We start from the raw sequence: 26,686 nt of genomic DNA, 5'->3' as shown, positions 1-26,686 counted from the left end.
AGTGTGTCTAATGGCAGCAGGCAGCAGAAAGCTAAAAGAGATTCTGGGATACTGCATCCATGAAAGGAGTTGGTAAATTTTAGCCCCATCCTGCTTTTGTAAATAGAGATGCATTGGGACACCCCTGTGCCCATTCTTTACCATATTGCCTGTGGCTGCTGCCACAGCTACAAAACTGAGTGGTTGCAACACAGACCGTGTGGCCCAATAGAGTAAAAAATATTTACCATATGATCCTTTAGGGAAAAGTTTGCCAGCCCCTGCCATGGGACCTCGAAGTGCCTTCCTTAAAAATACACTTATGATCTCTTCATTATTTCTTAGCCCAATGGTTCCCAAACTGTCTTCTGCAGAATATTAATATTGTCTAAGTTAATAAGTGTGGGAAAAAGATCCATGCTAACAGTAATTTTTCCTTTGTAATTTATTTTAAAATAAAAGTTTAAGACTACCAAACTCATTGATATGGCTTTTATTTTTATGTGATCACCTACTTTTAAGAAAAGGTGTCCCATGCCTGAGAGCACCAGGACGTCGAGTGAGAGATCACCTGATACATGAGCATGCGATGCTCCACCTGCGCCTTGATGCCCAGGCAGCACTTAACAGTCACTGATGAGATGCTTGGCATCATCTTTTTGATGATGGCTCATCTTCTGTGTCCTGTCTTATAATTTCAACACATTTGTGATACTCAATGTTTATTCTAAATTAACCATGTTTTGTACCACAAACACATTGCCTGTGGATCTGTTGCTGAAACAAGGAAGACTTAAACAAGTAGTAGAATCTTTTTTGTTATCAAATTGTGTCTGAATCAAGTGATCAAAAGGTAGGAATATTACAAAGTAAAGATGAGCACTTGCAGCCTTTCGTTTCTAGAAATTCAGGAAGTGAGCTTTCCAGGGTCAAGTTTATGTCCAATTCCAACAAAATAACAACATTTAGTAAGAAACCACTAAGAAGAAAATATGAGGAAAGTTATTTGTTTTTTGGATTTACTTCCTTTGGAAATAGATTTGCACCTCATGCTCAGTGTGTGTTATGTAGGAAAATTTTACTGAAAAGCTCTTTGGCCCCTAGTAAGTTTTGAAGACATTTGGAAACTAAACATGCTGCATAGAAAGACAAAGACATTATCTTTTTCAAGCAACATCTTGATTCACCTGAAAACAATAAACCCCCAGCACCTAAAATTGTCAACACAGATCATGGAAGCGCTAGAGAAGCATCATGCAGTATAAGTTACCACGCAGCCCTGAGTGGAGGCTCATACATCAGAGAATTGCTCACCAAGCCTTGTGCAAAAGACGTCGTGCTGCGGACGTGTGACAAACAGTATAGTAAAGACAAATAGACGCAGTGCAGCTGTCAGTACGGCTGCTGGTTGAGTTGAGGCTCTAGCTGCTGCCACTGAAGAAGGGCCTGTTTGTAGATGGGAAACTTGTGGCAGGTTCTCACTGCAGCTGCCAGATCCAGCCGACGTCTCAGGACTCGCTGTGCTGCTCGTGTTTGCTTGTTGCAGGTTTAACAGGACCACTGAGGACGACCTGCTCTTATGTGAATCTTTGCAGAGAATGCCATTGGTGAGGACATTTTCAACTGCATCCACAGCTTTATGCAAAACTGTGAAATTGAGTGGGGAAAATGTGCTGGTGTTTGTAGTGATGCTTCGGGGGGGGGGTGGACGGGAAAATTGCTGGGGCTGTCACCTGGATAAAATATGTGGCTCCCAAAAGCACCAGGAGTCACTGCCTATTACGTAGACATGCACTTGCATTTAAAATAATGCCTGCATCTCTGGAAAACATGCTCGATCAGGCAGTCCAAATCATCAATTATATTGAAGCTTGGCCACATCAGCCCAGACTACTAAAAATTTTATGTGAAAAATTGGGTGCCCAGCACACAGCACTTCTAAATACGGAGGTGAGGCGGCTTTCCCGACGTAAAGATCTTGTAAGACTTTTTGAGCTTCGTCGTGAACGATTGGTTTTCATGGATTCTGCTTTTTGAAGATCTGATTGTTTAACAAATTCACCGTGGCTGCTAAGACTTGTATATCTTGCAGATATTTTTACTAAATTAAATGAGGTTTATCTGTCAATGCAAGGGGAAAATGTGACAGTTTTTACAGTACTTGATAAAATGTCATCAAAAGAAAACTTTGTTTCCTACACTCAGTGACTTGACTGAAATTAATCCTATGGTTGATGGAGATACTTTCAGGGCTGCTGTGCAGCACCACAGGGGTTTGAAATCTGTTAATATTTTCCTGTAACAAAGGGTAATAATGCTTGGGTTAGAAATTTATTTACAGTAACTTAACCCAACCTCATTAGTGTCATGGGACTATGAGCCTGATTGATTTAACATCTGATTCCCAGGTGAAGCAAAATTTCACTGAACTTTCATGAAATGATTTTTGGAACAGCCTGAGTTAGGAGTAGACAAGCGTTGCAAGGCATGCAGGTTGTGTACTGCTTCGTTTACTACCATGCACCTGTGTGAAGCAGGATTTTCCTATTATGCTGAAAAAAAAAAAAAAAACTAGGTGTGGATATGACTTAGCAACACCACACCTAACATTAAGCAGATATGTGATAAAAAGACACAAAAGCACTGTTCTCATTAAAATTGGAGGGTTCTGCGTGCCTCTTTATAACCAAATATAAGGTGCAAATTTAAAATGATTTACTTCAAAAAAAGGAAGCTAATGCATTTATTTTTCATGAGTGAAAGCATATGATGTGGTATATTACTTTGCAGGTTTTGGTATCTAAGGCTGACTCACCAACACGGTGGGTAATTCAGTAAAGCAGGAACATGGGGAGGCAATCATTTATTTCAAAGAACATTAAGGTAGAAACATCACATGACTGGGCTTCAAGATGCTCACATTCACTTGTCACAGCAGGGAATCCTTCATGTGTCCACTTCCATCATTAGCCAAGATCCAGGAGGTTCATGATGCACCCCAGTGTGTGTGTGTGTCACTTCTCAGCCATTTAACTTGCCTAATTGTCATGTTTTCTATTCAAAAAATAAATTTCAGTACATAAAAATGAAGAGGAGCATAACAAATGTTAATATATCCAACCTGACCAAAGAAACAAAAAGTACAAATGGAACAAACACACTGTGTGTACCTCTTCCCAACTGCCAGCTTATGTCACCTGGTGGCCCCACATGGAGCATCTCCTACAAGGCACTCTACTGGGAGAGTGTGTGTGTGTGTGTACGCACGTTTGTCAGTGTGGGGTGGCACGTAGACCAGAGGTCCAGCAGTCATTCAGAAAGCACACAGCTGACCCAGGCAGGGGCCAAGCTTCAAACCTTCCCGGCTCAGCCTGTGCCCAGGGAGGTCTGCAGCTCACACTGGCTAGGGGAGGCTGGGTCACACATGTCCCTCCATCCCCAGCCCAGCTGGAAGCCAGAAAGAGGCCCAGGTCAGCCCGTGGCCCATTTTCAGCCCTGCCCCACCCTGGCCCGTCCAAATGCCACAGGGCCATGTCACACATCTGGCCGGCAAGTGTTCCTTGGGCTAGAGCATCTATCCCCTCTTCTCCGCGTTCACCCCCTGCCTGGTGCCCCTCTATAGCTGCCCTCCCACTCCCCCGTTCTCTCAGCGCCATCTCCCCTCCTCCTCCCCGTAGTGTCTCAGCGTTTTCCTGCCCAAATTTGGTGAGATGGGGCCATTTCTCTCAAGGGTCGTTTTAAATGTTCAGGTTTTTAAATTTTTATTTTATTGAAGTATACAGTTTACAATGTTGTGTCAATTTCTGATGTACAGCACAATGCTTCAGTCATACATGAACATACGTATATTCATTTTCATGTCCTTTCTCACCATGAGCTACTACAAGATACTATGGTTTCCTGTGCTGTGTAGTATAAACTTGTTGCTCTATTTTATATTTACCAGTCACTATCTGCAAATCTCGAACTTCCAGTGTATCCCTTCCCACCCTGTTCCCCTCTGGTAACCATGAGTTTGTTTTCTATGTCTGTTTAATTTTAGATTCCACATGAGTGTTGTCATACGGTGTTTTTCTTTCTTTCTGGCTTACTTCACTTAGAATGATGTTTTCCAGGGCCATCCATGTTGCTGCAAATGGCATATTATTTTTTATGGCTGAGTAGTATTCCATTGTATACATATGACACGGCTTTTGTATCCCGTCATCTGTTGGTGGACATTTAAGCTGTCTCCATGTCTTGGCTATTGTAAATAGTGCTATGAACATTGGGGTGAAGGTGTCTTTCTGTATTAAGGCTCCCTTTGGATATATGCCTAGGAGTGTTATTATTGTATCATATAGTAAGTGTATTTTTAGTTTTTTGAGGAATCTCCATACCATTTCCATAATTGCTGTACCAAACTACATTCCCACCAACAGTGTACAAGGGTTCACTGTTTTCCATACCCTCTCCAGCATTTACTATTTGAATATTCACGTTTTAATTATTTTACTGCAGCAGCGACATGTAGGATAATGAAAAAGTGGCATCCTGGCGGCTGGGGGATGAGCCTGTGTGTGTGTCCCTGTGCATGTGTGTATGTTCCTGTATGTGTGTACATGTCCCTGTGTGTGCATGTGTGCCCTCCATGTGCCTGCATGGGGGTGGGGAGTGGGGCTGGAGCCTGTGTGTATGACTGAGTGACATCTCAGGCACGTGGACCTGGAGGGGTGTACGAGGCCATGATGCTGGGCTGCGAGGCTGTGACCTGACCAAGGCCACACAGCCCGTCTTGGGGCTCAGGGCCCCACCCTTGCTTCCAGGCCTGTCACCAATCAGCTGGGGTGTTCCCTGCCGTGACACAGGACTTGGAGTCCTGACCCTGAGGGCCCCACAACTTCGCTCAGGAGGAGGGGTCTCTGGGGCAGGAGGAGGAGGCTGGGCTTGGCATGGGGAGGGGGAAGCAGGGAATCCAAGGGGGTGAGCACGGCTCTGGAGTTTGGGGGTGACCAGCAGCAGCGAGGTGAGGGGAGTAGGAAGGGCCTCCTCACCAGGACTGAGTTTGTCACCCCGGCCAGGGGAGCCGCTCTTCTGCACAAGGGCCAATTTAGAAAAATGTGGAAAACAAAGTTTCAGGCTCCATGGTAGGTAAGTCCCATTCCAGACGGAAATAGCAGGATGTGACCCCATAAAAAGTGGTGAGCATACGTGAGCCACTGCCCCGCCCAGAAAGAAATTCCCCCAAGAGCCAGAGCTCACCCCACACCCACCCAGGGGCCTGGGAGTCCTGGAGTGATGGCCCTGCTGGGGTCCCACTACCCAGGAAGATGGGGAGAAGGGCCGCTGGTCATACAGTCGAGGCTCAAGGAGGGGAAGAGACCTGCCCAGGTCACCCAGCACAGGAGGGTAGTCGGGTGGGATCCAGGGCTTCGGGCTTGTCACAGGCCCCCTTCTTAGGACAGGGGCATAGGCCTGCCTGGGAAAGAAGCATCGGGAAAGTGACTAACCCTGCAGACAGGGCCAAGTTGGCTGGCTGGCTGAGCCTCAGTTTCCCTTCTGTGGAACAGGGGATGGGACGGCGCCTGCTCACAGGGTCTCTGTGAAGCTAGAGATGGTGCTGCTGTGGTGCTGGGGAGAGCCCTCCTGGTCCTCCTTACCTGGGAAGTGGCCGGAGGGCCCTGGGCATGGCTCTTAGCCCCATCCTGAGGGCCGATGGTGCCTGTCTAGCTGGGCGGGCTGCTGGTCCCTGTGGCCCTGACAGTGGCAGCTACATGGCTTGGTGAAGGATGGGCCAACTCCCCTTCCCAGTCACCCTGACCTATCGTCCCCCACCACGAACCCTGGGCTGGCTCCCTCTTTCCTTCCTGCCTCCTCTTGTCTCTGCTTCCCCCTACCCGGTGTCCCTCTCTTGTCACCTCCTGTCCCTCTCTAGGACTTGACCCCCACCTTTCTCTCACTCACACGCTGTCTCTCCCTGCGTGTGTCTTTCTCTGCCTCTCCCCCCAGACCCTCAGGCCCTGAGCTCAGGTCTAGCCCTGTCCAGGGCCACAGGGCCACAGGGCCACATCTCTCCCAGCCCTCCCACCCTCACAGCGAAGTTCCAGCCCCAGCCCTGCTCACAGTGGAGGAGCCCAGTTACAGAGCTGCTCCTGCTGGCATTTACTGCTGCATTGCTGTTCCCCCCACCTCCCAGGCAGCGCAACAGTCTCACCTTGACCTGTTTGTGGCCCAGCCTGGACCCCAGAGCTGCTGCAGGGCTGGCTGCCTTCCCCACCTGGAAGGAGGGCCCCGTGGGCTCCAGGGACAGCTGGCGCAGAATGGAGTGGACTCTTTCTATACCCAACACCTTCTCCCTGGCAGTGGTGGCGCCCCGCCCACCTCAGAGTCAGGAGGCTGTGGGAGGATGAATGGTGCTCACGGGGCTCACTGAGAGCACTGTCGCCCTCAGCCCCCCTCAGGGTCTGCCTGGAGCCAGGGCTGCCAGGCAGCTGACGCGGGGCGGGGGCACGGGCCTGGTCAGTGCAGGGCCTCTTGCTGGACGCCCATGGCCCCCCCTGCACCTCATCCATTCCTCACCATGAGACACGGCCACTTCATTCTGGTCTCACGACCAGACACCCCTGTGACTGACAGGCCCCACATGCCCAGTGAGTGTTTACAGACTGAAGCAGCACAGCCATCACTAGATCTAGACACAGGCTGTACCCAACAACCAGGAGGAGCCCTGGGGCCCCTGTGGTCACTGCTGCCCTGAAGGGGTAACCTTTCATCTGCCCTGTCATCTTAGTTCCTGCTGGTTTGTGAGTTGGGTGCCCGTGAATCACTGCGTGCCCTCAAGAGGGTGTGACCACTGATCCTCCAGGAAGCAGACACTGACACAGAGAGAACGGTGACAGATTCATTAGGGGTGACAACAGGAGAGACCAGAGGGGGCAGCAGGATGGAGTAGGAAAATATTTGGGCCTTAATGTACCTCTGACATCTCTTAACACATCATTGCCACAGTTGAGAGGCCTCTTCAGGTGTCATATAGACTGTGCTGTAAGGCAAAAAGAGTTATTTTAATAGGACCTTATTTTTTCCCGATTTTGTCTTCTCTACGTATGGCCTCTGACGGACACTGTAGTCTGTGTGTGCATGTCCGTGTCTATACAGAATGAAAATAATTACTTTCACATCTCAGACACAGATCTCAAAATGTGCACATTCTCATTGTTATATTTTCTTCTTTAACTAGTAGGACCTAAGATTTAATAGAAGAAAGGGATCTTTCACCTTATCTTTAAAGCAGAGAATGGTAAGCTCTGGGCCTGAGCTCTTACATCTTCAGTTTAAATTTAATGGACTTCCTGAGGTCTCTTTTGATTATACTGTGTGCAGACACTTTCTTTTAAACTATGAGAATGCTGAGTGAGAAATATGTCCCAGTCATTTTGCAAAACAATGTGTGTGCTTGACCCGACCCTCCTCACAATGACGTCAGGGACCAGCATTACCCCCGGCTCACAGACAACAACGCTGAGACCCTGTGGGGGCCCCACTGAGTCTTGGTGTTAGGGGATGAACTGCAACTGCAAGAACTCAAAGAATCAGGAATCGGATCTTGTGACATAAACGTAGAGATGCCAAGCTGACAGTGGGCATGGTGACAGGAGGGAGCAGGGGTGTGAGGACAGGGGTCCTACAGGGGGTCTCCTGATCACCCCTGACTTCCCCCAAAGAACCTGCCTCATGCTGAAGGGCAAGGCACCTGCTCAGCTGATCTAAATCCTGCCTGCACTTTTCAAATCACTGGGACAAAAGAAAACTTCAGCCACACAAAACATCCTGAAAAAAACAAGCTAAATTTCAGTTTCTCTGATATCCAGAGATTTCATCCAGACCCAGAACTTTCAGAAACCCAAGAGAACAATCATCTTTATATGAGGTTGTGAACTGAGGCTTTCTGGAGGCAGTGGGTTCTGAAGGGGATACGTGCATGGCTGCACTGAGTCCCCTGCACACACACGTGGCTCTGAGTGGACCTCACGCTGCATTCACACGGCCCGCCTGAACTGCCCGCCCTGCCGGGAGTGACGTTCCAGCTCCACCTGAGTGAACCCAACAAACGCCCACTGGGCAGCCCCTCAATTTCTTTCTTCCCCTCCACACCCTCCTATTCACTCCTGGTGGCTCACGTGTCCCTCTTCTGCACTCTGAGGCCCTGCACGGGCACATCTGCTATGGTGACAAGCTGTCTGTTGTGAATGTCTCTCTCCCTCACTCGCTCCCTCCCTCACCCCTCGAGGCAACCCCATGAGCCCCTGAAGTTAGGGGTGTGCTTCACCCCTCACAGAGCACATCACATGGTCCATGCAAGAGGCACATCTGCCAAACTGGGACTTCAAATTCATTTGATATTCTGTCAAAAGTCTCTTTTGTTCTATACAAGAGACACCTGCTTCCCAGGTCAGGACAGGGAAATGACACAGTCCATCAGATGTGTGTGCTGGGAAGCTAGACAGATGTCACAATGTCCCAAGTCAGATTTCCTCAGGCATCGCAAGGCCCTGGAGTGCCATCTCCCCTTCTGCAAAGACTCGAAAAGGGAGCAGAAGCACATGCTTTCATCTTACCGAGCGAAGTAACTTGTGCCGGTGACTGAGCCCACAGAGGCCACAACGGAGGTGGGGGTGGCGGTGATGAATAGCATCTGAGAATTGGTGATGGGTGTCCCAGGGGGCAAGGTACACCAGGTGGTCCTGGACAAGCACCGGGACGTCTGGAATTCACTGTGACCTGCAGAACAGAAGAGAGAGCTGTGTTGGATGACAGACAAAAGGAAAAACACCTACAGAACCTGAAACCCAATGCAGCAGCTGTCAGCACCGGGCACCCTCCCCTCCACCGGGTGCCCAGACAGTAGCACAGGGCCACACACTCGACCTTGGGGATAAAACACTGTTGCCACACGATACCGCTGGTGTCTGTAAGTGGAGGAAGGTGAGAGTCCTGCGTCTGAGACGATGTACAGAGGTTCCAGCAAATTGATAAAGTAGGACCTCCCAAACAGGAAGCCTCTCTGTGCAGGACAACCCACCCTGACACCTTCCCCAGCTCCACAGAAGCATGGTCTGCATGAACCAGAAACACAGAGAAAGAAAGGAAGTGAAGGCCTGGTTTTCCACACACAGAATCAGAGCCGCACCTGGATACTTGCTCTGTCTGCAGCACCCTGCCAGACCCTCTCTACTCCCTGCTCACAAAGGGCCCTCCTCCGCACCGCAGGAGCTACCCCTGGGCGCAATGAGCTCTGAGGAGCTGGGCGTCCCGGAGTCCTGTGGGGGAGCTGGCAAAGTGCTTCTGAGGGAACAAGGCTGTCCTCAGAAGGGAGTCAGGCTCTGCTAAAATCATCCTTATTCTCAGGGATGTCTGGATTTTAAGTTCGCTAGGAAAAGCACACTATGTTTGTCCTATGGGAAAGGGAAGGGGGAAGTCTCAATCCTGCAAATAACACCAACGGGATTTTAGCTGATGTGGAAAATCCAACAGTGTGTGGTGAGACAGAGAAGCAGCTCTGACAGCTTCCAGGGCAGAACCGACCCAGCGCGGGATGGAGGACATGATGCCAGGACTGTGGTACAAATTGGTCCTGCAGGGAAGTAGGCATTTTCACTGCGGGCTCTTTCCCTTCCAGCCTCTATTCCCTACTACAAATGCACCATCTCTGAGAGTCAGGCTTTTCTGCCCAAGAATACAACTGTACGCAGCGGGGAAAGCACCTTTACCTCCCCAGAAGAGACAGTGATGGGCTGTGACATTTACCACACCCAGGAAGACTCAAAGTTGCACAAAGCACACAGTGTAAGGCTAGAGGAGTGGCTTTGCTCAGTTTTCAGTTACGAGGCATTGAATGGGCTTTCTACAAAGGAGAATTCCCAGCTTGAGCCAAGAAACCATTCAAAGAATGACAACAGGAACCGGTCTCAGTGACCCAGGAGCAATCCGAAGTGAAGGAGGTAAAAAGGAGTTAGCCGAGCCAGGAGGAGTCAGTATGGAGCAAGGGCTCACCATTCTTATGCTATTTTAATAAACACACAGTCAAATCCTGAGGTCCTCAGCCCTCATGCACTCCCTCGCTGATGGCTTCTGAAAGCAACACTCAAGGTGACTGGCTGAGAGGAAAGCCAATGGACCCTGCACAAGAGTTTGACTTTGAAAACAAAACGACATGCCAGACCTGAAACAAAATACACAGCCTGCAGATGAGGCCAGAGAGGATGCTGCGAAAACAAAAAGAATACATATCCCAGAAAGACTTAAACCGAACACGATCTCCCAATTTATATGGGCCTCCGGGGCCGCCGCAGGTGGCCAGGCGCTGCCGGGCCACACCGGAGCCGCGCCAGGTCCCGCGTGGGCTAAAAACCACAGAAAAGGATGGAGAATTAGGCTTTCCTGTGAAGACACTGCTGAAGCGAAACAAAACCTTTGCGCCTGCCTGCCTGCCTGCCTGCCTGCCTTCCCCGCATCACACTCGTTTCTTGGAGGAACTGGATACTGTCCCCAGGAACTCCTGCATGCTAAGCCTGCATTCTGTCTACTGCTGAGCTACATATACCCTCCCCCCACCCCCCAGAGCACACTAGCTTCTAGGCACAGAGGAACAAGGAATGCCATCCACGTTCACTAACTTACCCGGTGTATAATAAGCTCCGTGTGCTCCAGCAGAAGAGGTCGGTGTGGTATGATCTCTTAGCTCCCATGGAGCCGTTTCTACAGTCCCAGTAGCGTCTTCCGGTTTGTTATGTTCGGGCTCAGTCGCCCCTTCCTAGGAACACAAAACAAGATAAAACAAGAACCAAACTTCAGAAACCATCATGTTCATACGCTTGGTCGGTCGGTCGGTCGGTCAGGTAGACAACAGTTATTTACCATAGCTATCAGAACATAAGCCCTATCCTGGGAGAAGCTGGCGGTACAAATAAAAGGCAGATTCTCCTCTCTGTTCTGCCAGAGGCACAGGATCCACGAAAACAAGTCAGCACAGAAAAGTGTCAACAGCTCTACAACTGAGGTGAACGGGTACAGTAACGCCACAAAGGACAGGAGAGTCCGCGGCACGTGGATAGCTCAGGGAATGCTGGGAAGACCGCACTGTTTTAAAAAAGAGACATCCAGTGCAGAGGGGGGATGTGGAGGGGCTCTGGGGAAGGGCAGCCTGAGTAAAAGGAGCAGGTGGGAAACAGCGTAAGGCATTAAGGAAACTAGAACACTGTTACTGGCGGTGGAATGGGAAGACAAAACATGCTGCCTTCAAAATGAACCACCACCTAATTAATCTCAAGTGAGGACGGCTAAAACAAGAACCAACTCCAAGATACACCTAACTTTCCCAGGGATGAATTTCTTTTCAATATCCTCTAATAAACTGTAAAGGAAAGACCCTGAAAAAAAGAATTCACATACAGACACTGGTTTCACTAGGTGAGTCTGGAAAATTAACACAAGTGCATTATCCAGTCCTACGGCATTAAGCACAGAATCACATCCTAAACTGTAAGTTAAAAATGTAAGTCAAAACTTCTCATCAGCAGATGCAAACGTGAAAATGCACACTCACACCAACCCCCGGCTTATGTTTCAGAATCCCCTGATACTTACACAGTCACACAAGGACATTAACAACAAGAGACAGTACCTCCTCAGAGGAAGACTCTCCTCCTTCTTCTTCTGCAAAGTGGCTCACTGACATACCACCTGTAAAATGTAGTTACAGGTACATTAACGAGAATATTCACGAATGCAAATCACAACCACCACGTGCATCTATCTCCGTCCGTGGATATGTCAAAACAAAAGTGGCAGAAAAGAATTTCAAAGAGTTAAGAGCATTTTTCTGGGGGAAAAAAAAAAAACCCAAAAAACCCCAAAAGCTTAAGTCACGGTTGGGATAGATTTCAAACCAAGCAGTAAGAGGAAAACACGTAAAAAGAATGGATAGCCAAGTCGGGTTTGCGCACTATGTACTTCCAACATTTGAAGTTCGTTCCTGTTTTTGTTTTTTCTTTTCTTCCTTTTTTAAGTGGAGGTACCGGGAATGAGCACACGGAATTCGGCATGCTAAGCAAGCATTCTGTTTACCACTAACCTATATCCTTCCCCGAGTAAACTAGCTTCTCGGCATAGATAAAATAAAATACAAAAAAACTCTTTCACCGTTCACTACCTTACAAAACATGTTACTTTGCTGAAGCGCGGAAGACCTTTGAGGCTTTCTTCCCCGTATCACACTAAGTCTCACATCAGACCGAGTGGGAGACAGGTCTCAGGGACCCTTGACTGAAGAGACCACAGGCCACGGGTTCGGGTGTTTCTTCCATAACCGATCATCGGCTGTGGAAGGTCAGGGCTCCACTCGCTGCAGACAGTGACAGGGGCGGGCTTCTCCTCCAGGGAGCCCGGAACGTGGTCTCTGTTGAAGGCCCGTGTGCAGAACCGACACGTCTGCCCTCCCTCAGAGGACCCTCTTTCCCTCTGCAAGAGACACCTCCCTCCCCAGGGCAGGACGGGGAAGACGCGGCCCATCAAGTGCGTCTGCTAAGGGACCAGAGGGACGCGGCCGTGAGCCCAGTCAGGGCCGCCCGTGCACGGGGAAGCCCCGGAGAGCGACCTGCCCTTCTTCTGCAGTGACTCAAGGAAGAAACAGAGGACTATGCTTTCGTCTTACCGAGCGGAGCAGCTGGCGGTGGGGGGCGAGGCGGCACGGGGCACCAAGGGGGAACAGGTGCAGGTGCCCAGGTGGGCGACGACGGGCCGTACGCGGGGCAGGCCACGCAGACTGGTCCTGGGAAAGGTTGGGGCCCTCCGGCCCACGGGGTGGCCTGCAGGACAGAAGGGAGAGCTGGGTTGGATGACAGACAAAAGCGCCAACGCCGACAGGAGCCGAAACCCAACGCAGCAGCAGCTGTCGGCACCGGGCACCCTCCCCTCCACCGGGTGCCCAGGCGGCAGCCAAGTGCCATGCTCTCCATCAGCCCTGGTGTCTGCCTGCAGCCCAGGCTGCACAGGAGGACTTGGGGACAAAACACTGTTGTCACACGTCACAGTGATCACAGGGCATCCTTATCTCGGAATACCAAATCCATAGGGAAGGGTAGGAAAGGATTTTTCAAAAGGAAAATGGTATTTCCAGAGATAATTTCAATAGAAAATGATCACTGGAACACAAGTGGAAAAAATTACTTACCTGGGCTTCCTCTCCCTCATGAGCCGGGAAGGCGTTGCCATTCCTAACAGAGGTGCCACCCAGCCCTGAAGCTGTAAAGGGAGAGGAGTGCTTAATGCGGATTCTCTCTGACAGAGGCCGTGCGGGGGAAGCATGAGCCGAGCCCTCGTGCCCTCCTCTAGTAGCTCTCACTGCCGCCCGCGCCCCAGGCTCTTCACAGAGGCCGCAGGTCTCCCTCACGCCTCAGGTGGACCCCGAGGATGAGGGGAGACTGGACCCCTGATCCATGACGAGGACACCACAGAGCCTTGATTTAGGTGTTTTCATAGCTAATCACCCTGGACGGGGGCTCAGGGCTCAGATCCCTGGCAACCAGCACTGACACAGGGGACTCACAGCACACTTCAGGGCAAATCAGTCTGTACACAGGTTATACATTAAAGTAAGAAGAGTCTTTCATAGGAAGAGTATCCAACAACCCGTGACTGTGAGCTCCACCTCTTCCTCCTCAGCCTGTTGGTAAACTGTTAAAAGCCTTCTGTCTGACAGGATATGTCTTGTATAAGTGACCAGATGTCATGTAAACATTTATGAAAGAAGTGGCCTCAATGACTCATGTTGTAATCATCAGCAAAAGAATGGTGAATTACATGGAGAAGCTGGTGGGAGACTTTTTAGAGTTACACGTTAACTCTGGAAGAGTGAGGTTACGCAGTCATGTCACTCACTAACTGGCTACTTTAGGTCACTGTGCAAGCTTTTTTATAAGAATGAAGGGACCTGCAAAATTAGTGAAATGCCTGCTGCCTTAAAGCAGATCTTGAATAGAGTATTTATCCACCAAGACAAATAAAGAAAAATGTTTTTCTCGTTATGACATACTGCCTTCATTCTAAAACGTCATCCATGTTATTTTCCTGAAATGAGAAGGAAATTCAGCCTTCAACACCGTGTCCAGGCGGGAAGAGGGGGCTGACGCTCACGTCTTCTAGTGCACAGAAACCAGCCATGCCAGCCACGCCAGCCAAGCAAGAGCCTGGGGGGTGGCCCGCAGTCCCTGGAGGGGAGTGAGCTCCACCGCTCACAGGGGACAGAGCCCTGCTGGCTGGTGGCCCGTGAAGAAAACAGCATCTTGTCACCCAGCTGTGAACCTGTTCCCCGCAGTGAGTGTGTGGTGTGGTGTCCAGGAAACCCGACAACTACCTGGAAAAGCAGCCCACTGGGTGGCTCCTGCTGTAGAAATGGAGCTGCCGCACTTCACAGTGCGCTCCTTACCTCTCAGGGGAGGGTGCAGCCTGTACGGTCCTCCTGGGGTGGGCTCCTGCCTCATGTATTCCTCTGCCTGCCTCCATTTGCAGATTGCATCCAATCTTAAAGATAAAGAATGGCTTCAATACGAATTACACCACCAATTCTTCTACTAGGCACAAAACAACCAGTCCTCAAAAATCTCAAAACACCCGTAAAAATGTGTCAAAATTCTGTACCTCTGTTTCAGGTGGGCAACTTCCCTTCGCTGGTCCGAGTTGTCCCTTCGCAGGTCCGAGTTGTCCCTTCGCAGGTCCGAGTTATCCCTTCGTAGGTCAGAGTTGTCCCTCTCCAGCTCCTGAGCCCTGAGCTGTGGGAGAAAAACACATCCACGTTCAGTTGTGGTCAACTGTGCACAAAGGGAAGGAAGGAAACAAATTCTTACCGAGCTGTCTTGGGCCTTCTTCTCGGCAAGAGCAACCTGAAAAAGTCAACACATCAAGAAACACCTCATGGTGAGGGGTTCTCAGGGCCAAAGTAACCGTCTGCATCAGGTTCTCAGGACTCGGTGTGTCAGGAGGAAGGCAGGTTACCTGGTGTCTCCAAGTGATCTCTGCTTCCCGCATTTGAACGTGACATTCTTCAAGCTTTATCCTATGAGTTACAAATTGTTCCATCAGAGAAGACACAATGCTGGGTATGCTGTTAAGTAACCTGCCCCAGTCCACGTTATCTGCACTGCACACTCACACATCATCTCACCGCTCAAGACACACTGCACACGGCTGCAGAAGCACAGCAGGTGCAAAGCTGTCGCTGCAGCCACTCCTTCCGTCACCGTTACTGAACGCCTGCTGGGTTCTGAGCTGACACAATTCCTCCTCCCGTTCTCAGCATTTCCCTCACGTGTCCTGTGCTGAGCATCTTTCATCACAAAGCTTGATTCTTCCTTTCCTTACATCCTGACCCTACTTCTTACACCTGGGTCTCCCCAGCAGCACGGGCATGTTTATTGGTCTGACTGACGCTACAGTAAACTGCTGTCCTCAGGGTGAGAACGGCTTATAGCACCTTCAGAAACATCTCTGTGAACCGTCTCTCCTCTCAGTCTGGCCAGCACTGGGGGCCAGGAAATTCTTAGTAAGTTAATACTTTTTAAAGTTAAACATTTAACTTAACATGTGTAAAACTTAACACTTTTCCTCCTGTGTAAAGCCATGTATACAAATGTCTTTTGTTTGGGTCGGTTTATGATATTGTATCTAAACATTTTAGAAAAGTTTTCAAAAAATCCAACAGGTGTTTTCAGAGCCACAGGTGCGGAGGAGCTGAACTCACTTGTACTCTCTTGTCTCCTCTTCAGCCAATTTTGCCTTCTCCTCTGATGCCAGAAGCCGTTGCTTTCCCACCAGCTCACATCCGTTCATGTCCACCTTCCTGAGAGGGGAAAGAAACTCTGAAATTCTGCCAGTTTCTCTCCCAGAAACTGGAAGGGAAGAATTCCATGTTCCTTTCGCCCTTCCCCATAAATGTTCAAGCTGATAAACACACAGGAAAGAATTAAAGTACCCTCACTAATAAATATGAAAAAACTACACTCAGTCCTCTGGCAAGTGCTTGGTATCTGGGCTTCCTTTCAGCGTCCCCACCCCTACTCATCTGTGCATAAAGTAAACACACAGGAAAAGCCCATGTGAGGTGTGCTCTGCCCCCCCCCCCCAGGCTCAGGATCCTGTGCCTGGGGCAGCGCGAGCTCACTGTGTTTCAACGTGGGATCAGGGTCTGACCAAGTCATCACAACCAAACACATTAGGGTAAAGCAAGCATTCATGACTTGTTTGATTTCTCCCACAGAGAGCCCAGATTTCAGTCAAAACCTGGAGCAAAACCTGATCCTTTAGGAAATATAAGGAAATGTTTGTTTTTGAAAGCAGGTTAATGGGTGTGACGTCCATGACCTCTCCCTGAGAATGACAGGAAACTCTGGACAAATTATGAAATCCATGATCGAATGTACCAAATTGCTAACAAGCCAGGAAGGGACATGAGGCCAAGATGGAGAAGAATAAAGCCCAGGACTGGGCCCACCTTCCCCGGGGATCACCCGGTAACTGCAGAGGAAACCACTGAGATGCAGAGCAGCCTGGCAGCCAGTGCCCCCTACGCACGGGCACCGCAGTCAGGCAGCTGGAGCTCACGGTCTGTCAGCGAAGGTGATCCCTAGAAAGACCCACAGGCCTTAGCTGGGATCCACGAGAGCTACATGCCAGAAACAAAGGTGGACAGGAGACACACGGGCCTCACGAGGGCTGGCTGCACTGACTGATCTCAGCTGCTAACTGGGTTAACAGGATGCAGCGCTTCTGGCACCCTGACCACCTGCCAGCTGTAATGCCCACCTTCTCTGCAGCAAGTTAACCTCACACGAGGCCTCAAATTTTCTCTATTTTCTACCCAATGTCTAGAGTTCATTAAAAATGATAGACACATGGCAGGTCATGACACTTTGATGTGGCTGAAACCTAAGGACAATAAAAATGGACCTAGGGGGATCCAGATAATGAAGTGACTAAATCTGGTCCAAGAACCCGCTAAACTCTCAACCTAATACAAACAAGACTCTGGTAACCAGTTAGAATGAACAGAAGCAGCAGATTACAGAAATCAAGGTCGAAAAATAAATGCACATCTGTACTGATTGAATATGGTAAAGAAATAATGGTGTTAAGTCTTCTGAAATGTATTACAATATCCACATAACTCCACACATTCATTCACACATTGTCATAATTAACACGGGAACGTCTTACCCTTTAGTGTCCATAGTTCTCTGTCTACTGATTTCATCAGGGACACGTACTTTCTTCACCTGCTCTTGGAAACCATCTTCCTCACGTTCTTTCAGAGATCCCGATGCAGCATGGTGGTCTTGCATTTTCTTTTTACCCTCTGTAAACATAAAACAACTGGCTTTGTGTGTGCACATGTGCACTCAAGAGCTTGGCTGTACCGGGGAGTGGAGAAAGGAGAGAATTCTGAAGGCAGGAATCCACTTTTTACCTTCCCAGTGCAAATTCATTGCTATTACAGGCATGTTTCATTTTATTGCCCTCCCTGGTAATGCATATTTTTAAACAATTGAAGATTTGTAACAACCCTGAGTACAGCAATTCCATTGGTGACATTTTTTCCTGGCAGCATTTGCTCATTTCTTATCTCTGTGTCACATTTTGGTAGTTCCTGAAATATTTCGTTCTTTATCATTTTAATTAAAACAGGCATGACATTCCTTTAAGGCAAAGCCTAATTCAGCGGAAGTCCCTAATTCTCAGCAATTCTATAAACCCTGAGAGAGGTGAAGAGGCTTCAGAAGAAAAGTGTGAAGCCAGCAGGGGGTTGGCCCATGAAGTTTAAGGTAAGATTCCATCTCCACTGCATACTTGTGCAAGGTAAGGCAGGAAGAGCTGACCCAGAGGCTGCTGCAAGTGCTCCAGGAGATGAAGCTAAGACAGCTAATGAAGGTGGCTGCACTAAACAACAGGTTTTCAATGCAGAGAACTGCAAGGGGAGGCCACCCAGCACTGTTACAGCTGGAGAGGAGTCAGCGCCTGGCATCAAGGCTTCAATGGATAGGCTGATTTTCCCGTTAGCGGCTAACAAAGCCAATATTCATTTAACATTATGAAAATCCTATGTCCCATGAGTATCAAGTGAAATCTACTCTATGCTCTATATATAGAACAAAGCCTGAATGACAGCACATCTATTTACAACATGAATATTTTAGCCCATTGTTGAGAACTACTGCTCAGAAAACAAAACAAAACACAAAAAAAAATTTCTTTCAAAATACTACTGCTCATGGACAATGCACAAGTCATCCAGGAGCTCTGATGGAGATGCATGAGATGAATGCTGTTTCCATGCTTAACACGACATCTATTCTGCAGCCCATGGATCAGGAGTAATTATGACTTTCAAGTCTTATTATTTAAGAAATACATTTTGGAAGGCTTTAGCTGCCATAGACAGTGATACCACTGATGGGTCTGGGCAAATGAATGGAAAATTTTCTGGAAAGGATTCACCATTTTACAGGCCATTAAAAACATTCGTGATTCATGGGAAGAAGTCAAAATATCAACATGAACTGGGGTTTGGAAGGAATTGATTTCAATCCTGATGTGTAACTTTGAGGGGCTCAAGACTTCAGTGCAGGAAGGAGCTGCAGATGTGCTGAAAATAGCAGGAGAACTAGAGTTACAATTGGAGCCTGAGGATATGACTGATTGGCTGCAACCGCATGATAAAATGTGCATGAATGAGGAGCTGCTTCTTATGGACAAGCAAAGAAATTGGTTTCTTGAGATGGAATCTACTGATGAAGATGCTGTGAAGAAGGTTGAAATAACAAAGGACTTAGAAGAGCTTATGAACTTAGCTGATAAATTACCACAGAGTGTGAGAGGACTGACTCCAATTTGGAAAGAAGTTCTACTGTATGTAAAATGTGTCAAATTGCCTGCGACAGAGGACTTGTTCCTGAAAGGAAGAGAGAATCCTGTCACAAACTTCATTGTGGTCTTATGTTAAGAAATTGCAAAAGCCACACCGATCTTCAGCAACTGCCACAATGACCAGTCAGCAGCCACCAACATTAATTCAAGACCATCCACCAAAATGACTGTAACTCAATAAAAAAAAGTAAAAAAAAAAAAAAAAAAAAAAAAAAAGACCACCCACCAACAAAAAGATTGCACCTCACTAAAGGCTCCAATGATGGCTAGCAGCTTTTAGTAATAAAGAGTATTTTCATTAAGTTATGAACATTGGGGTTTTTAGACACAGTGGTATTGCTCACTTAATAGACTACAGCATAGTGTAAACTTAACTGTTATTTGCACTGGAAAACCAAAAAAAACCCCAATAAATTATTTGACTCTCTTTATTATATTTATTTTATTCTAGGGGTCTAGAAATGAAGCCACAACATCTCCCAGGAAGCCTGTATGTAAAGTTTTCTTCCCGACAAGCAACATACCTTCCAGGCTGCAGTCCTCAGTTGTCACAGCTTGCTGCATCGAATCCTCAGATCTGGTATTCGAAACACCTGGCTGTAAGATAGACGTGAGAAGACATTCAAGAAGTACTGATCCACAGCAATGTGAACATACCTAACACGAGAGGAATCGTACGCTTGGAATCAGCTAAGACAGGCCATCTGCTTTACGTGCATTACAGCACAATTAAACACTGACACAGTGATGCTCGGTTCTCTGAGGTAAGCATCTCTGGGGGTGAGTAACATTCCTTACTCTCTTCTTGCTGCTGAGCTGAACGTCCTCCTGCACATGCATTTCTTCAGATTTCACTGTGGCTTCACAGACATGAGATTTATTAAGAGCAATTTCAACTTAAAACATTCTCATTGAAGACTAAATTCCCAAGAAAAATAATTTGAGTAGATATCAACATTTAATCTTATAAGACATGAGATTGTTGTTCCTTGTGAAAGCTAATGTGTACAGTGGAAATCCTGCTGCAACTGGAGGCATTTACCTCAAATTCCTGAAGTGTTCATTGAAACAGCACCTTTCAAGTTCTCTGGAGATGTTCCTTTTTCCAGTATCTCCACACAGGACAGAAATAAAGTATGCACTAAGATTTCAATGAAAACTCAGGGTGATATGCTTAAAAAGTGTAATTTTTTTTCCAGAAACAAAGTATTTTGTTAACTGCAAAACAAACCATAGAAAATAAATATATTAGCCCTGGTACATGTCCAAAGACTTTGGTGAGCATTCTCTCCAGAAGATATTAAGGCAGTGAAATGATTCTCAACATACAAATCTTATAAAGAAAGGAAAGCAAGTGTTATACGTTCCCTTACACATGCTTGAAAGCATCTGGGACTTTCCCTGAATTTCGGTTTGGGGCTGAAGACAGTGCTCCATTTGAGAGTTTACAGCAGACAGGGCCTCTTCTTTCAAGTTCTAGCACCGGGCGTCCTAGCAGCTCGTTCTGACCCTTTGCATTTTGCATTTCCTTCTTCAGCTGGTCTTCTTCCACTGCCAGCCTGCCAATCTCTTCCAGAAAGTCTTGGTTTGTTCTGATGGGCAGTTGCTTCTCTTCAACCCTTTTGGAATCCTATCCCTTCTCAGCCAGTATCCACAACTACCCCTAAGTTTCCTGTGATGGCAGCTGATCCAGGTTGAGTCCAGGACAAATGTCAAGCCCATAAAGAAATGTGGAAAAAAGAGACCTCCAGGCACAGATATTTCCTTGCCTCCACAGGCTTCCTCCTCACTGGACAATGGAGGGCATGACTGGACGACAAGGGGAAGCAAGGGTGGGAAACTGCTAATGTCAAAGAGCTCACAAATGAGTGTCCCTGGTGAAATATAAACAAAGTTTACCCAAATTCACATGGAAAATTCTCTGTTTAACATCAACAGGGCAAGGAGCTGTGCACCTAGTCTAGTAACTTCCTTCACCTCTCAGGTATTTCCTGGCATCTTCTGTGTATCTTGAAGGGCAGTGTGAGTGGTGAGAAAACCCTCTAGGTTGTGAAAATAAGACATATTTCCTAGTCTCTGAAATAGAAAAAGTCACAGAGGTTTTAGTCCATGAAATTCTGGGTCATTGTTCACAGGGAGGTTCCGCTTCTGGGCTCTCACACTCTGCTGTGGCCAAAAGCAGGAGAAGCGGGAGCGCGCAGCTCGCCCAGGGCACAAAAAGCCTCAGAAACCCGGCTATGTTCAACGCGGCAGCTCTTACCAAGTGTAGACTCTTGGCATCCCTTACTGCCTGCAGCTTAGCTTGAGCAATCTGAATGATGTCATTCAAACCTTCATTCACTCTCTCAATGGTTTTCAAGTTCTCCTTCAACAAAACATTGAATTAGTAACAATTACTCATTACTTTCATTTCTGTTTTCAGAATGTAATCTAACAAGAGAAGAGGTTCGTACCTTAAACATCAGTGATTTTTTGGCGAGCATCTTTTGCCTGATGGTCTCCTCTAAGCACTTCTTTGCGTTGTTGGTCTATGCAACAATGTAATGAAGGAAACCGAATTACAAATACTAATTACACTGCTAGCTGAACCTATCTTGTGTGTGACCCCTTCCACTAATACAGAAAGTGGTGCTTTACATCTATGACACTTGCTTTATTTGTTTTTTTACTGAGATATAGTCAATTACAATGTGTCAATTTTCTGGTGTACAGCATGTTTCAGTCACATACATATATACACCTATGTTTGTCTTCACATTCTTTTTCATTATAGATTACAAGATATCAAGTAGAGTTCCCTGTGCTCTACAGAAGAAATTTGTTTTTTGGGGTTTTTTTTTTTTTTTAATCTAGGACACTTGCTTTGAACCTAGACCTCTTATGGAACACATGGAACAGGACAGTAGGATGAAAGAAATAGAGAGCCAAATAACTGAACTACCAGAGGGGGGAGGAACTGAAGGTGAAATCACACACACACACACACACACACACACACACACAAAATAGCAAAAGTACAAGGATACCTTCTGCACCCAAGCAGATATATTTTCTGCAAGTTCTCTCTTTTCATTCTCCAAATTCTTGATCTGCTCAGTCTTCTGCTTTAAAGTAACTAAAAGGAGATGAAGTAATTTCTCATATTGGCAAGAAAACCCAGTAGAATAGAATTAGCATGATTTATTAGCAGTAGAGACATACCTGGCTGGCACTATGAGTATAATTAACTTTTTAGCTTTACTACTGTGCCTAAAGGAAGCAAATCTTAGTGGCATTGTAAATGTGAGATCATTGAGATTCCTAGTTTAATTTTTTTCAAAGATGCAGAAACACAATAAAAAGTCTTCCCCTAAATTCTCTCCCAGCTATAAGCACCATTCTTAGAAATTCATTCAAATACTTCTGACATCACCAGAGATGAAAAAGAAAAACCAAGCATCCTGTCCCCTTAACATTCTCTCCTCCAACTACTAAGGTAAGTAAACATGCCCCTGCTTAAAAAAAAAGGAAAAAAAAAATAGAACCCTTATCCCAGGCAGGTTCACCCCACAGCCAGGCCCTATCTGCAGCACCACAGAAGGCAAGTTCAAAACATCGCCTGACTGGGCCTGCACAGGCCTCCAGTGTCTTCCTGCTGCCTGGCAGATCGTCTTTCATGAAAACCATGCTGGGGGCCCCGAAGGACAAGGTCGCTGGAATTAAACACTTTGGTACCATGTGGGCTTCCCCACCTAGTCACTGGAGGACCTGGATAACACACAGGCCCTAAATGACAAGCTTTTCCATCGCCAGGATGAGAATGTTACCATCACTGCTTCAGGAAAGCAGCACATGTAAAACAGCCAGTCACAGGCGACTCCACCTGTGAAGCTCTAGAACGCAGCCCTCAGAACCAGACTCCTCTCTCAGGCATCTAAGTCCCTCATCTGACCACACAGTGCACACACATCTTCTCTCTGCCCAGCAGGGACGCTCTAATGCTGAGATCCCTCTTCTCAGCACCAGCCCTTCTGCATCATCAGTCACCAACAGCAGCCCTTGAGGGCCTACTGAGCGCCGGGCAGCCACCCTGCCCACCACGCACAGCCCCACTCAGTCAGCAGAGTGTGAAGCCTGCACAGAAAGCATCATCCTCAGGCTGAATCACTTCCATTAAGTCCCCACTGCAAACATGTGTTGGCCTATATGGCTCCAAAGGAAAAGCAAAACTCAAAGGCACAGAGAAACAAAAGAAATTGATACCTGGCTTCTGAGTGTCCACGTGCCAAGTCTTAGCAATTAATTAGCCTATTAATGAATTTACAGCAGTAATTTTTAAAAGTGAGCTTTTGAGCTTACGTACATATGTTAGTATCTAGCTTTGAGGTAAAATAAAACATTCTGCCATACCAATTATGAAAAGAACTTTGAATCATCAGTAGAGAAGGTTATAAATGTATCATGGGTTCATTTTCTGGTGATGGAGGTGGGGGGCAGATTTGGTATTAGAAGGCTAGATAATGTTTGCTGGGCACTAAAGAGTATGTAGAAGGGTGGGGAAGAAGTGAAGGAGTTAAGCATTTTGATGAAGACTCCAAGGTAGGTGGATCTTGGTACATCTTGGGGGAAAAGAGGAAACAGTATAGCTGCTCATACACTGGTTCTCAAAGTGTGGTCAGGGACCTCTGTGGGTCCTGAAACTCTGCTCGGTTAAAACTATTTTAATATGATATTATTTACCTTTTTATTCTCATTTGCTTGCAATTGACAGTGGAGTTTACCAGAGGCTACATGATTTATAATATTGCAAGTGTGAATGCAGAAGCAAATATAACAACTCAGCCATCTTTTGTTAAACCAGCTTTTGGAAAAAAGTAACACAATGTCTTTGTTTTACCACTATTTTTTGTAAATTTTTTTCACAGAAATATGTTAACATAGTAACTTTATTATTGTTATTTTTAAATGAATTTTTAAATAGATATTTTAAAACTTTCTCAGGTCTAACTGTCTAGTACTGTAAACCTAGGTAGATCTAAATCATACACTAAAAACTTTGGGGGGCTTTCAATAATTTTAGGCCTGTAGAGGGGTCTTTAGTTTGAGAGGCAGAGGCTCAAAGTAGGGCTGTAGCCAAGTATATATGAGAAATGGGCAGGTAGACAGGTGAGACTACAGACTGGAGCTGAGAAAACCTCTAAACCAGAGATGAAAACTAGCAGTTGTCACTATGAAGGTATTTTAAGTCACCGGAATCCACAGCACTGCCCACATAAACACAGAGTAAGACATGGTCCAACATCAAGTCCTGAGCAACCTAAGATTTAACAGTGAGGCAGCTCTAATCTGCAGGGTGGCGTTATGAAGAGGATTACAACTTCTTTTCAATCTCAAACTACTGTGTACATGTAATTATCAGCAGTTTTTAGTCAGCCTGGTTACTATGTATTAACCGGATTACATCCTCAATATACTATTTTTATAGCTCTGTTGAGATATGATTGATATACAATGAGCTGCACATATTTGCAATGCAGTTTGAGAAGTTCTGACTTCCAGTGTGAAATTATTATCACAATCAGGGAAGTGAATGTACTCAATCACCAAGTCTTTTCTAGCTCCTTTACAATCCTTCTCTCCCAACTGTCCCACCCTTCTCTCCAGTTCCCAGACTTGCTCTAGACTAGTGTACATTTTCTCCTGTTTTATATAAATGGAATCCCACAATACATGTCCTTTTTGTCTGGCTTCATTCACTCGTGATTATTTTGAGATTCATTCATGTGGTATCATGTATGAACAATTCACTCCCTTTTTACTAGGAAGTGGCATTCCACTGTAGGGATGTACCAGTGTTTGCTCATGGACGCACTGATGGACTGCCTCCCTTTTGGGACTCCCTGCAACATTTCATGCAGCATTGGTGTACTGGTGATGAGGACTTTCAGCTTCTGAATGCCTGAAAAAAATCTTTGCTTCATTTTTACAAGATATTTTCACTGAGAATAAAATTCCAAGTTGACAGTTTTTTTTTTCTTTTAGCATTTTCAAGATTTTATCCCAATATCTTCTTGCTTGCATTATTTCTGACAAGAAATGTATTAGCCTTTCTTGTTCCTTCCTCTGTGTGTAATGAGTCTTTTCTTTATCTGTCTGCTTTTAAGATTTTCCCCTAATCACTCATTTGAGCAATTTGATGACCATGTGCCTTGGCGTGGTTTTTTTGTTTCTTGTGCTTGGGATTTATTTAGCTCCTTGGATCATGAGTTTATATATTTTCCACCAAATTAGGAAAATCTTTAGTCATTATATCTTCAGCTATTCTTTTTGCTCTCTCCCCTTTCAGGGACTCAAAATATACACATATATTTGGCCACTTTTTTTGATTCATTCTCTTGCTGACTGCAGTTTACTATTTTTTCCTCCATTAATATCAAATTTGCTATAAATTTCAGATATATCTTTAATTTTATATATTATACTTTCTATCTCTAAAAGTTCAATTTGAGTACTTTCCAGTATATTCCACATCTTAATTTTTGAACAAAAAATACAGTTATACTGTTTTGATATTCTTGTCTGCTAATTCTAACATCTCTGTCATCTCTGGATTAGTTCAGACAGACTGATGTCTTCCCATTATGTGTTGTGTCTTCTTGCTTCTTTGCACGTTTTGTAGCTTCTATTATTGCACGTCAGACATTGTGAGTTTTAACTTGTTGGGTGCTGGATATTTTTGTATTCCTGTATACCTTATAAAGCTGTGTGGTGGAAAGCAGTTTAGTCACTTACAAAAAGTCTTGCTTTTAAGACTTTTTAAGCAGAACTAGAGCAATTTTCACTCCAAGGTGTTTTTTTTTTTCCCCCACTACTAGGGCAAGATGCATCTGAGTATTCTACCCAACACCCTATAAGGGATGAAATTGTCCAGTCTGGCTGGTAGGAACTGGCCCTATTCCCAGCTCTGTGATTGCCAGGCATTGCCCCCTCTGATCACGTTGGCTGAATCTTTCCCCTGCACAGTTATCTCAGCTGCATACCCAAGGCGGACTCTCTGCATTCTCCAGTGTTTTCCTTCTGTGCAGAATTCTCCCCTGTTGTATTCTGACTTGTGAATTCTAGCTGCCCTAGTTTCTCCGTACTCCCAGCTTCATCTCATTAACTCAGGGAGTCTGTCTGCCTCACACTGGCCCTGCCTTCCCTGAACTGTTAACCTGGAAACTCTCTCAAGGAAGTAAACAGAGATCACCACAGGGCTGACCTCATTTGTTTCCCATCTTTCAGGGATGACTACCCTTCATGACCTGATGTGCAGTGACTTAAAAACATTGTTTCGTATGGTTTGTCCATATTTTATATGTGGAGAGGGGTGATAATTCAGGAGCCTGTTACCTATCTTGATCCATTACCCTTTACCTCTTTAATCTTAGAACAACCCATAAGTTGGGTATTACTATCTCTATTTTAGGAAGGAAACTGGGGACATAGTCAATAGCTTGGCTCACTCAAGTTCAGCTAATATGGTACAGCATTCCTTCCAAAGCCCTCGCACATAGCCATCATGACATACCACCTACAGAGGACTGAGAGATCGCTGAATGCATCGTTAACACTGGGATTATTATTATTTTTTTATAATAACAGCTAGATTCTCACTTTTGTAAACTGGATTAGAAACAGTCTTTCCTTAAAAGGCTTAATAAATGAACTAAGTGAGCCTTGAATGCTACAGACAGCAACAAGGACTAAAGGTCCTTTAAGGACTAACGATGTT

At 46.2% G+C, this 26,686-nt stretch overlaps 1 protein-coding gene across 1 annotated transcript in view; it reads right to left on the bottom strand.

The window, feature by feature from the left end:
• Positions 1–6,845: 6,845 nt before the first annotated feature.
• Positions 6,846–26,686, bottom strand: part of LOC116278920 (uncharacterized) — a 35,319-nt gene continuing 15,478 nt past the window's right edge. The window contains exons 7-22 of the mRNA XM_072951660.1: positions 21,960–22,048; positions 21,387–21,461; positions 21,194–21,298; positions 19,458–19,530; positions 17,227–17,365; positions 15,755–15,853; positions 15,010–15,070; positions 14,862–14,897; positions 14,656–14,786; positions 14,444–14,538; positions 13,190–13,260; positions 12,671–12,824; positions 11,642–11,700; positions 10,639–10,771; positions 8,577–8,739; positions 6,846–7,000 (exon numbers count right to left, since the gene is read on the bottom strand). Coding sequence (XP_072807761.1) covers positions 6,955–7,000; positions 8,577–8,739; positions 10,639–10,771; positions 11,642–11,700; positions 12,671–12,824; positions 13,190–13,260; positions 14,444–14,538; positions 14,656–14,786; positions 14,862–14,897; positions 15,010–15,070; positions 15,755–15,853; positions 17,227–17,365; positions 19,458–19,530; positions 21,194–21,298; positions 21,387–21,461; positions 21,960–22,048 — 1,529 coding nt within the window. The 3' untranslated portion in view covers positions 6,846–6,954. The remainder of the gene's footprint in view (positions 7,001–8,576; positions 8,740–10,638; positions 10,772–11,641; positions 11,701–12,670; positions 12,825–13,189; positions 13,261–14,443; positions 14,539–14,655; positions 14,787–14,861; positions 14,898–15,009; positions 15,071–15,754; positions 15,854–17,226; positions 17,366–19,457; positions 19,531–21,193; positions 21,299–21,386; positions 21,462–21,959; positions 22,049–26,686) is intronic.

Source organism: Vicugna pacos, chromosome 29, assembly GCF_048564905.1.
Source record: "Vicugna pacos chromosome 29, VicPac4, whole genome shotgun sequence".
NCBI classification, from domain to species: Eukaryota; Metazoa; Chordata; class Mammalia; order Artiodactyla; family Camelidae; genus Vicugna; species Vicugna pacos.
Note: the sequence above shows the minus strand (reverse complement) of the source record. Positions and strands in the feature narration are given on the sequence as shown.